The 12,012-nt window shown below is 38.5% G+C and overlaps 1 protein-coding gene across 1 annotated transcript; it reads right to left on the reverse strand.

The window, feature by feature from the left end:
* Positions 1-2,374: 2,374 nt before the first annotated feature.
* Positions 2,375-3,105, reverse strand: LOC122064909 (EG45-like domain containing protein). The gene is made up of 3 exons (XM_042628695.1): positions 2,952-3,105; positions 2,603-2,873; positions 2,375-2,512 (listed from the first exon to the last, which is right to left on the reverse strand). Exons 1-3 carry the CDS (start codon positions 3,058-3,060, stop codon positions 2,506-2,508), a joined length of 387 nt encoding a protein of 128 aa, XP_042484629.1. The 5' UTR covers positions 3,061-3,105; the 3' UTR covers positions 2,375-2,505.
* Between the last annotated feature and the right edge of the window lie 8,907 nt (positions 3,106-12,012).

The following is a 12,012-nucleotide window of genomic DNA, read 5'->3' on the forward strand; positions in this document are numbered from 1 at the left end:
ATGCTTAGGTTTATAGATGATGTCTATCATTATATAATATGGTATAGAGTTTGTAAACATCTTTTCTGTCCCTCACAATTTTATTGCGGGTTCATATGTATCCTCAAACGAATGATCATTTGGTTTTCTGGGTTCTACGTTTAGGCGGGTTATAACAGCTCTTGTTGGGAGTTATAGAGTCTAGGGGTGCAAGTTTGGCCCTGACGGCTCGAACCCACCCTTGGCCGCCCTGACCTTGAAATTTTTTACCCTGAGTCATGGTCAGGGTGGGTAAGGGTTGATGCCCTTGGTCCGCCCAGCCCGCCCTGAACCCGACCTTAATTTTTGCTCTTGATGTTGACCCTGGTTGTGACCTGTGTTCAAGTTGAGATCGAGATTTGTGCTAAAAGCCTTGAAGATTTTCAAGTTGTGAGGATGCAACCAGGCACAGGCAAGGCCTTCTAGTTCAAGCAATGAATTATATATGAGGATGATATGAAGCATTGTGGATTTTGCAAAAAATCTGGGCACACTGTACATGAGTGCAGAACTAAAAAATCTGCTGACGAACATGAAGCACGACAGCAACAGGGATCAATACCAGGGGCGGTTTACCCTGAGAACGTTGGTGGTGGACGGTAAGGTGAAGGAGCTCTGGTGAGATCGCAGGGCAGAGATCTCTCCCAATCGCCTATTAGGTTTCCTTCCTTATCTGGGAATCAAATTAGGGAGGAGATTAATCAAGATTGGGATTCTAATATGGCTAACAATCAAATTCATAGTGACCTGCCAAATATGATTGATTCTCAATATGGGAGGAATATCCCTTATATGCCAAGTGGAAATAATCTCTTGAATTTGGATAAGCTTGACGTTAACAATAAGGATGACTTGCTCCATGGGTCTGATGGGCCTGGAAGTGGGTCGCCCAAGGAACTGGGTTATGGAGTGGAAGGTAAGAGGCATCACTCTATCAATGGCATTGTTCAGAGGTGTGAAGAGTAATTATCGCAAGAAGGGGACGACTTGGTCCAATTAGAAGGAAATAGACAGCGATAGTAATGGGGGGATAAAGCAACCCACTCGATAGAGGCAGATAGAGTCATGACCGTGGTGCGGGGCTCGGAAGTCTTGGCTGGAGTGATCCTGAGACAACTCTTGTAAAGGGTGGGCGAAGCGCGAACCGAGATTTCAGGAGAAATTCATTATACTCTGCGCTACAACAGGATAACGTGATTATAAATGTTAGCCCCATTCATATGTAGGGAGGTAATGCCGTAGTGCCACATCCTGAGGTGGCACATATGGATAAAATGCTATGGGAAAGGGAAGAGGTTGTGCGGGTAATCGCGAGACAGAAAAAGGGAAATAGATGGCTAATATGGAACAAACTTTGCGTAAGTCTAATCGTATTACAGAATATAAAAAGTAAATTATGTTAGCCTTCTATTGGAATATCAAGGGGATGAGAAAATCAGTGGCAAAGCTAGCTTTGAGTAACTTATGATGTTAACCCTGAATTTAACATAATTTTATATGTTGTTTGACATTGAGTCATTGACACCTCAAAATTCCTAGTGTATCTTCTCACCGATCTCTTTTACTTTTTTTTTCCCAAAAAAAAAATATATATCTCTTTCCTTTTTTACTAGACAAGTAATTTGTAACTTCGTATTTTTTATCTCCTCTTTAATATGAATATTTTTTTATTTTTAAGTTATTTCATATTTTGCAGGGTTAGAGTCAGGTCAAGGTATACCAACCCTTGATGGGAAACCAAGGTTAGGGACAGTCAAGATTAGGGTCAGGATCATCTTGGGTCAACCCTGAAAAATCAGGGCCAATCAGTGCAGGTAAGGGTTGGGCTGAACCCTGAAGGGTAGGGCCAGGGTTGAAGTTTTACGGCCCTGAGACAAGGTCAAGGCGGGTTTGGGCCCGTTTAAGGGGACTCAGGGTTGGGTTAGGGTTTTAAGAAACCCAGCCCAACTCAGTCCTATTGCACCCCTAATAGAGTCATTGTTCCAATCATTTTGTTAAGGTCCTTAGTGCCATCATATATTTAAGATGTTCTGCCTACCTTATAATGCCTTAAGATTTTAAATCGAACCCTCTAACATTGTATTAGAAAAGCCCATGGTTCTATCCCTCGGTATCTTTTCACATCCATCACACAAAATTATAACTAAAATTCTAAAGGTGTCTCAGGAAAGGCTTAACAATACCAACATACCATTATTTAATAAAACTACTAATTGCAATACCATTGCAACATATATGATCAGAACATACTAAATGTTTCTTTATTTTTATTTCTTCACGTAATTTGAAATATTACATTTCTTCCTTTAGTCAATAAAACATAAGCCCTTTAGACATAGTCCTTATTTTCAATACATTTTTTTTTTTTTTGGGTGAATGAAATATATATTAGGGAAGAAATGAGAAAAGATTAACAACTCCGAATCTGACAAGTCTAATGAAACAACCCAGGCCCAAAAGGATCATTGTATCTTCTCCACAACAACTTCAAACCCTGTAATTTAAAAGATAATCTTGTAAGTATTATTTGGGGGTGAAGATCATTGAATGGCTACAAAACTAGGAAGAATACATGCATGCTTACAGATTATAGTCAATGTAGACTTTGCCCGCATTTAGATCGGCAATGGTGGAAAAGGCTTCTTGAGACAAATCAATGGTTCCTTGGCAACCGGATGGACAATAATCAACAATCTTCACGGTTGTTCCATAGCAAGGTTGTTGCACCCCTTGGTTTGTAGCCCCTGTGCATGTCACAGTGTAGGATGTTCCACATGCTGCTCCATTGTTCCAAAGTTCATCACTCGCTGCAGCAATCATATTCCCATTGTCTTGGTAGCCATAGCATGCCGAGGCTATAAAAATTAATTAACATAAATTATTTAGATCAGATCAATGAATTAATGTGAACAATAAGATTTTAGTGAACTTACGAACGTAAGGTGCGGTGTAGTAAGTGGCAGTTCCAGATGCTGCTGAAGCAACCGAGGTGAGGGCTACCACCATAGCCATGACCATTAGAACACGAAGCTCCATGCCCATCTTTCTAACTCAAAAATCTCTAATTTAATTGGGACAAAAGTAGAAAGTTTTAATTGATTTCTTTCTATAAAGGATGAGAGGATGCATGTCCTTTTATATAGAAGTAATTGCACTTCTTCCCTTAACCAAATGACTTCTAATAAGAAATGCACATATTCTCTGTCCAGGACCAGGTATTGAGTGAACATATCTCATTCTAGCTAGTCAAAGTCTTTTGTTTAGTCTAATTCTTATTTCTTACTCTGCCCGATTGGGGGAACGTGTAATTTAAGTTGGCAGTTTGGTCCATGAATCCTAAACGTATATTCAAAGGATAAACCTACATGACAAATTCAAAGGTTTATATAATAAGAAAAAAAAAAATATATATATATATATCTCACATGGAGAGTTTCATACTACAATAGATTCAAATCATTGATATCAACGAATTTACCTTTTGGAAGTTTCTTGCCCTAACCATGTGAATATGTTTTTCATGTCTTATTTAGGTAGTTGTGGATTAAATTTCAAACTAAAGAGATTTCTCCATATGTTAATTTAATGTTTGAAAATGTTTAAGATACTTGAGAATCATCAACAAATATTTCTTGTAACTTATATCCAATGGTTGGAGTGACTAAATCATCGCCTCGTATTACAAAACAAGGTGCCGACGCGAGAATAATTACCACATGATTCGTGTAGGATACATTTTTCTTTTGCTCAATTTTATAATTTGGATTTAATTTCTCAGAATGCCCATTGATTCCACTACCTTAATAATATGAACAAAGAATGCAAGGGTGAGGTTATTTGATTATTCTATGAACATAAATTCTAGACTCATTATTGCTAATAAATTCTAGTGATATGAGGTTCGCTACCATGCTTTTCAGATTTAGCGATGGTACACAGTGCCACCCCTAAATATTTGATATTCTCTGATGGTAACTTCTACTGTTAAATATTTATATTTTATTAATAAATCCAATAGGGTAAATACTAAACTATGTGTTCACACCCAAAGTTGGGAGAATGCACAGTATTATCTAGAGTACTAATACACATGTATGGCAGTCAATATATAAAGGAGTATTTGATTGAATTAGACTTTAAATATTGATATGTGGGTAATCTAGATTATGTCCTCTCTATCCAACCCTTAGAATAGACACATCTTCTAACTTTAAGGTAGAATAAATACCCTGTGACATTTGGAAAAATAACAAACATATTTGAAAATAATAATTCATCTAATTATTATAATTCTGCTTTGAAATGGTCAGTTCTGACCAGTTCCAATGTAGTCTTAATTTTGACCCAAAAGATATTTTACTGCCACTATGTTTTCATTTCCAGCCTGATATATAAATAGATTGTCTTTGACTAGATTCTTTGAAGGCGTATAGAGCTCTGAAAACCATGTAGATAATTATGAAATCCTACACATATTTATTCTTTTAAGTACTAGTTGCATGAAAAAGGCATGCAATGCAATTTATTCATACTTACAATGAAACAACCTACCAACATAATATGATAACCACAAATATATAAAAAAAAAAATAAAATTAAGTGATGATTCAACAAATTTGCATGCATGTGATGATGGTAGATTATTCTATTTAATTAATATCACATAGTAATATAATCTCAAGGTAAGGCTGCATAATACTCACCCCCTCCTTCGGACCTCGCACATATAGGAGCCTTTTGTACTGGGTATACCTTTTTTTTATTTTTTTTTATCACATATTAAAAAAATAAAAAATTAAATTTATTGCATCATCTAGATAAGAGCTTAAAAATAATCTACTATCTTTATATGTGTGTTACTTGCTTTTATAAATTGGATCTTTAGAAAAAATATATACATTTGACACTCTAAATAGGATGTAAATTCCATCAAAGTGCATCACAAGTGGAAATGTACATTTGTGGTGTCAATTCTTGGCCTAGACTAGTAGGCCTGACTGAGCCCGACTTTTGAAAACATTAATCGACTTGGTGTGATTAATAAATGCATTGAACTCTAGCCTAGCCAGATTATAATACGTCGTTCCTTGTGCAAGGGTTTTAGCAGACGGGAGGCTGATAGGAACTGACTGATTAATAACCCAACTTAGCCTAACATATTTAAAGCTCGTTTAGAGCCCCTTTTACTAAACCCGACACGTTTAAAGTTCGATTATAGCCCATTTAGAGATAAATGCATCATTAGCTTGTCTAAAACTCGTCTGAGACACGTTTAGCACAATTATTGGTTTCCCGATTAAGAAAGGGCACCCGACCGACCATTTATAAATGAGAACATGCCTAACATATGCCTCGCCTCCACTTACCTGAAGGCTGGTGACACGGACACTACACACGTGTGTACAATCCATACAAGATCCATGATGCAATACTTTAAGTTTAATAAAATTATGAAAAGATTCTACGATCACATAAATAACAACATTTAGAAGGTAGTACCACTGGTGAGTTCTAATAATAATCATAGTATTTACACAAAAGAATATTTTCAGCGGAACATAATTATAGTTGTGCCCCTAGGGTTACATCAAATATATACACAAAATAATCAAAATAGAAGACGATACTCTCATCCTCAGTGTGCTTAAATGCATAGTCATCATATAAGCAACCATCATCATGCGTAACCAGCTCCTTGACCCAAAACCACCTCCGCAGAGAGCCGGCTCCTAGGCCCTAGACTCAGGATGGTTCCCTAGATCATCATCTAAAAATGATTCAAAAATGGGGTTGAGCTTCCATGAAGCCCAGTGAGGGTATACACACAAGCAATCACAACAATCAGTGAAATAAAGACAAATATAAATACCCAACTACAACAATATGAAATGCAGTTAGATGAATGCAATAACATGATCCAGTTTATTAGCAAACAATTTTAAGTAACAGATTCTAAGTCTTTAGTGGGTATTAGTGCTACTACAACATAGGTGGTATCCCCACTCACGAATGTTCGTTATCAGTCCCCAAGGATACAAGGTAGTTGTGAGTGAGGAGCGTGCTAATTCCATAACCATATCGTTACCTGACATGCAAACCCTATTAATAATCCCCCATAGTACTACCTTACCAAATCCAATATCGTGTGAAGGGTATACCACATCATCGAATCCAACATCATGTGAAGGGTTTGTCACGACGCCAGAATCCCCACCGCCTCGGTCACCAAAAATTCCCCCAACCTCAGACCAACGGACGGTAGGATTGGTCAATATGTAAACCCCTATTGGCAAGGTTGTAGCACTAGGGTGGTTATTTTAGCCTAATGTATTTTAGCATACCACATCACATTACAGTCATACTCATACACCCCGTGGGCATACAGTGTCGGAATCAACCTCCAACCACCCTGTACCCCACACTCACACACCATGGGCATGCATTGTCGGAACTAACCTTGGGCCACTCTGCATCCCAATCTCGACAACACACTCACACGCACACCACATTACCTGGGCATGTAGTGCCGGAATTCAACCTTCGGTCATCCTGCATCCCAGTCACCCACAACACACTCACACACACACACACCATATACCTTGGGCATGTAGTGTCGGAGAATTCAACTTTTGACCACCCTGCATCCCAGTCACCCACAACACATAAATAACTATAATTCAAACCATTATGCCACATCACATTCAACACAAGTAACAAGTTTATAATATGTGAAATGACATGATCACACGCATATTCATCATGTTATAAACATTCCATAAAACACATGCAATCACCCACTCACCTCGAGTCTCGAATGAAGGTGGACAGCCGATGGTATCGTGCCGCATTGTCCTATCACTTCTTGGTTCCACTTCTAGGGTACATACAGTTTTAAGTAATTTAGTTATCCATAGGGAAGTGGGACGCTAGGACACATATCCAACCAAAGCGGTTCAAAAATCAGTTTCAACATGGCTCATCGGTGGATGGTCACCGGATGTTGCCCATCAACCGGTGAACTCACCGGCTGATAAAATCGAGAGGGTGAAAAAACCCAATTTTATGTCTATAGGCTTCACTGGCTGGTGTTCATCCGTCGATGACCATTGGCCGGTGAATCCAATTTGGTTGTTTCTCTACCCATATTTGGTCTTCATGCCACGCGGATCATTTTTAGTGTACATATGTGTGTATGATTCTATGATGTTTGCCTATTGCAGCTTTGTTTTCTATTTTACCTTGCTTTGAATGGTTTAGAAGTTAGGTTTGGTGATTTTGAGGTTGGTTTATGGGTAGGGCACTCTGACACACCTCACTTAGTTGAGCTTAGTCTAATTAGTGGACTAATTAGGATAGTGTTACACAATGTACCAAATTCCCCAATGTACATACATAGGTTAAGCTAAATTTGATGGAATTTAAGTTCAGCTTAAGAGAAAACCATCAATTTCTTGTGTTATCACTCTAACTCACCATACAAATGTTTAATTTCCTTTTCCCCAACCTAATGTGGGGTTAGAACGGTTGGTTATAGAAGCTTTGGGCTAGCTTCACCATTTCTAGGGTTTAGTTGCCCAAACTTGGGGTTTAAGGTGGGAATTTCATAAATGGTGGTTCATGGACTCACATTGAGTCATTAATCCTGCTAGGGTAAGTCTCCAACATCAAATTCCCCTTCCAATTTGTAGTCTTGGTATGTGATGAGGTGAAATTCGGTTGGGGTTCCCCATTGGGTTTCAATGGAGAGTAGAAAATGGGGAAGAAAGAGGGAGACTTGTGCATGTGTTGAGAGGGATAGAGAAGTTTGGTAGGACCCTTTTCTCCTCCCTTGCTCTCCTTTCCTTCCTTCTTCTTTTTCCTTCTCCTTTTTCTTGCTCTTAACTTGATAGGTGGAGAAATGAATGGGCAAAGGTCTTTATTTATAGCCACTTAAGTTGCCTAAGGGCTGTTTGGGAAAATAATGAGTTTTCACTCATTATCCAGTTAATCAATCATTTGGCACTAACAGGCCCACCTCGGGGTGTCTCGATACATTAATCCATCCCCTAGTAGGTTGTACTAACCAAATGAGGTGGTTTGAGGTGCACGGTTGTGAGGGCTTAGGCCCTATGACTAAATAACACGGTTTTGGCTAGTACTTTCACCGGACGGTGTTAACTGGCTGATACCCATTAGGCGGTGAAGGTTGAATTGATCCCTTATGAGTGGAAATGGATCCTTATGTTGAGTAAGGCATTCCCAAGGTGTTTTCAATGTGTGGGCCCCTTTCTTGGTGCTTCTTACTTAGGGTTCAGGTAAATTCCCCACCAATGGTAGAGGAGTTTCCGTGACTTCTTCAGTAGTTTGTAGCCTTTCCATGCATTTTGTTAGGCAATCCACAAGCTACCAATGGTTAACACCATAGGTGCATCACATATATCCAAAGTTGTTGAAATTAGCTTGGGGTTTTGGGCATGGGTGTAACAAGGTAAATTTCCTCTTCAACACCATAGGCAAAAAAAAAAAAAAAAAAAAAAAAAGGTGTACTACCAAGGGTCCGTTTGGTAATGTTTCTGTGTTGAGAAAAAACAAAAACATTTTTTTTTTCCATTTCTGTGATGAGAAACAATTTTTTGGGTGTTGAAAAGCATTTGATAAACTTGTATCAAAATCGGTTTGGCCGAGTTTTTTTTCCCCTTTGAATTGTTTCACAAAACAAAAAAATAGGTCTAACTTGTTTCGTCAAACCTCCTTCTTGGCCCATAATTTAATTTATCTTTTAAGAAACAGTAGAAATGAAACACATTTGTCAATGCTTTTCGCACATTCTCAGATTTGTTATCAAATGGTGCCTAAGTTTTCCTCTGAAATAGCGCAACAGACCATAATTTACGGTATTGATATTGGTTCTTTGATTGGGATTGGTCTCGATCGATATCAATCTGATACCAATTTAGATCGTCATGCATCGGACAGGATCAAATGGTCTTACCCCTATTTTATTTTATTTTTTTATTACCGTTTTACCTTTGGGTCACCACAATGGATCAGTATTAGATCGGTCACTAATAGAGATCAATCTCAACCAATAAAAATCTGATATGGGTGAATCTACGTACCAATCCAAGTCTGATATTATGAACCATACCAAAGATAAATGACAACTTTAGAGAATTTCATGAGTTTGTAAATTTAGACAATATTAGTGTTTTCGTCAAAGATAGTTCGGATTTCCTACAAAAAAAATATTTGGATAGTAATATGTGGAGTATATCTCACTACTTTTGTGAAGTAAATTCAGTGGCAGACAAGCTCATAAAACATGCTACCTTTGCGAGGGAGTCTACTCTCTGGGAAGTGCTAACAAGTTTTCTTTAGATGATATTAGTTGGGCACCTGGGATGCTCAAGTGAGACCTCGATGCAGATTTCACAAAGTTCTTTTGTGGGTTTTCTTTAGGTTGCTTATTTGTTAATGGGCATGTCGTGATAATTTTGGCTTATATCTTCTCCTTATTATGCTTGAATTCATTCTTTTCTAATAATATTCTTTATTACTCATAGCCAGAATAAGAAAAAGAAGAAGAAGACTTCACAAATTTAGAGATTATTTCCCCTTTCCGCTCTCAGTTGAGGGTTGTCCTTCTCCATGCCTCTTCTTGGACAAAAGAAAGCGAAAGAAAAATCTTGTTGGGTTTCATTCATATGGATCATGGTTTAAGGTATTGGCTCTTGGATTGGAATCTGTTAGTTCTACATCGATTCTGAGTGGGAAAATAATATACTTGTGAACATCTTAGCTCAATCTTTTGTGATGGATATTTATATGGTGTCAGAACGGAATCTTTCTAGTTTCGTTCGGTTCTCGTCTCCATTTATAGATATGTCCATGTGTAAGGTGGTGTTGATCCACCTACGTGAGAGTGGGAGTGTTAGTCCTACATCAATTCCGAATGGAAAAATCCCCTTTCTTCATATACCTATGAACAACTCTTCTTATCAGATTGGTCTTTTGAGATGTAAATTTATATAATTAATTTTGACCGATCTCAATCTGATAGTAACCCTAATCACCATGGATTAGGTTTGATCGCATGGATTTACCCCATTTTTGTTTTAAATCGATTTTTATGATCTTTCCATCCATGGGTCGTACTAATGGATTAGTATTTGATAGGTCAAGAATCATGATTGATCTCAACTGATACCAATCTGATCCAAGCAAATCAACCAATCCAATCCTGAGACTACGAACCTTGATATGGATTTGTTTTTGGATCAAGTGATCAAGAGATACATGGGTTGAACCTCATTCCTCAAAAAAAGGGAATATTTAATGGAAAAACTACATGATTACCCATTTTTGGGGTTTTTTTTTCTTTTACAAAATTAGCCATCTAATGTTTTGTTTAAACAGTATTTCAAAACTCCCTATAACAGTGCCCTCTCCTCACTTACTATATTTTTTTGACACAATTGCCCTTGTTTCCCTATACCACCATTTTTCCCAATCACAGTCTCCGTGAGTTACGGCTGACAATCCCCGATGAGGGAGGAACTTGGAAACCAGAGCAAGCAGCGTTATCACTGACTTATGAGTCCCATTGCACCACGGAAACGATGGACTTTACACCCTCAGTGAAGATCAGTAAGTACAAGGGTGGTTGGGGAACTGGTGTTTGATTAGGATCAAACTACATCCTCAAAGAACATAGCCAATCTGCTACCCACTCTACAAGTGTCCCTGCAATCGTCCCATCTCCCTATATTCCACTGCTTATCTCATTCCATCTGAATCCATTTGTGACTTGCACGGCATTGCAGAGAGGATGTCACGTGTGGGTACTTGCGTGAGTGCATTCAGGTTCATGGGAGTGTCCACAAAAATCAGCCATTGACGACAACTTCCACAGCCTAAGCGCCACAAGAAACACCGAGGCAATATCAAAACATCGAGGGTTTGATTGGGCAATTTTAGTTGGGAAGATGGGACGATCGAACACCTCTACTCCGACATGGAAGTTAAGCTTGAGATCTTCTGTCGTTGGAATTGCAGAATCCCAAAATACCTGCCGTCGTCGAACGGTGGTAACCGAATGCAACCACCCATATCGATCACTATGGTCTATGGAGTTGGGACTGATGGGTTTTATATTTAAGCAACAGAACAGAAACAGGAGCTAAGCAGCACCAAGTCCTTTCATTTTTTTTTTCTACAGAAAGAAGTTTTTTATATACTCATGAGAGAGCGCTACTCAACCTCAACTCTCCCTTCTGGATTTTTGTTTGATGAGATCCTTCTAGTCTTTTCTCCTTCATTCCTTTATTCTTCTCCATAGGAATGTTTCACGAGTACATCTGTTTTTCCGATAACACGGCAAGAAAGGTTTTTGAGGGGCACTGGTTCTCTCTCCCCTTTAATTGTGTCGGTTACTAGCTCTAGTATGTACTTATTCTTTCAGTTTGATTTCTTCTTTTAAGGTAGAAAGAAGAAGAAGGGGACAGGAGCAGGTGGGTGAAGGGAGATGAGGGGTAAAACTGTCAAAAAAATTCTGCAGTTAAAGGATGAACAATGTGTTTGGGTAATTTTGTAAATTCAAACTTAAAACAATACATTTTTTGTTATCTGAAACATAGATTAGCTAATTTTGAAAAAGAAACCCATAGGTGGGTAGTCAAGTAATTTTCCCATGTTTAATTGGCAAAACCATTGGATTATCAATAGAGCACATATGCATCGATCGTTTTCAGGTTTACAAAGCACAAGCTACACGCACAGCATCGTTCGTCGGTTCTCTTTCATCAACCGATTGTGTGATGTTACGTAAGAGAATCCCATGAACAGTGTCCCCTTCGTCTTGTCCTCAGCATCTGACGCAAGCTTTCACCCAACCAAACACTTGCTTTTCTCTACAGATGCTCCCTTTCTGTCATTTGACGCCGCAGATCCCACCACGTGGCCCCAAATATAACGATCACCAACAACTCGCACCTTAGTGTCTGATTCGTCGGTTGT

Source organism: Macadamia integrifolia, unplaced genomic scaffold (assembly GCF_013358625.1).
Source record: "Macadamia integrifolia cultivar HAES 741 unplaced genomic scaffold, SCU_Mint_v3 scaffold1815, whole genome shotgun sequence".
Taxonomy (NCBI): domain Eukaryota; kingdom Viridiplantae; phylum Streptophyta; class Magnoliopsida; order Proteales; family Proteaceae; genus Macadamia; species Macadamia integrifolia.

Excerpts from the sequence above, each read along its gene's own strand:
- LOC122064909 (XM_042628695.1), bottom strand. The coding sequence starts at position 3,060 with ATGGGCATGGAGCTTCGTGTTCTAATGGTCATGGCTATGGTGGTAGCC. Across the intron at positions 2,874-2,951 it reads CTACACCGCACCTTACGTTC|CCTCGGCATGCTATGGCTAC; the intron begins GTAAGTTCACTA and ends TAATTTTTATAG.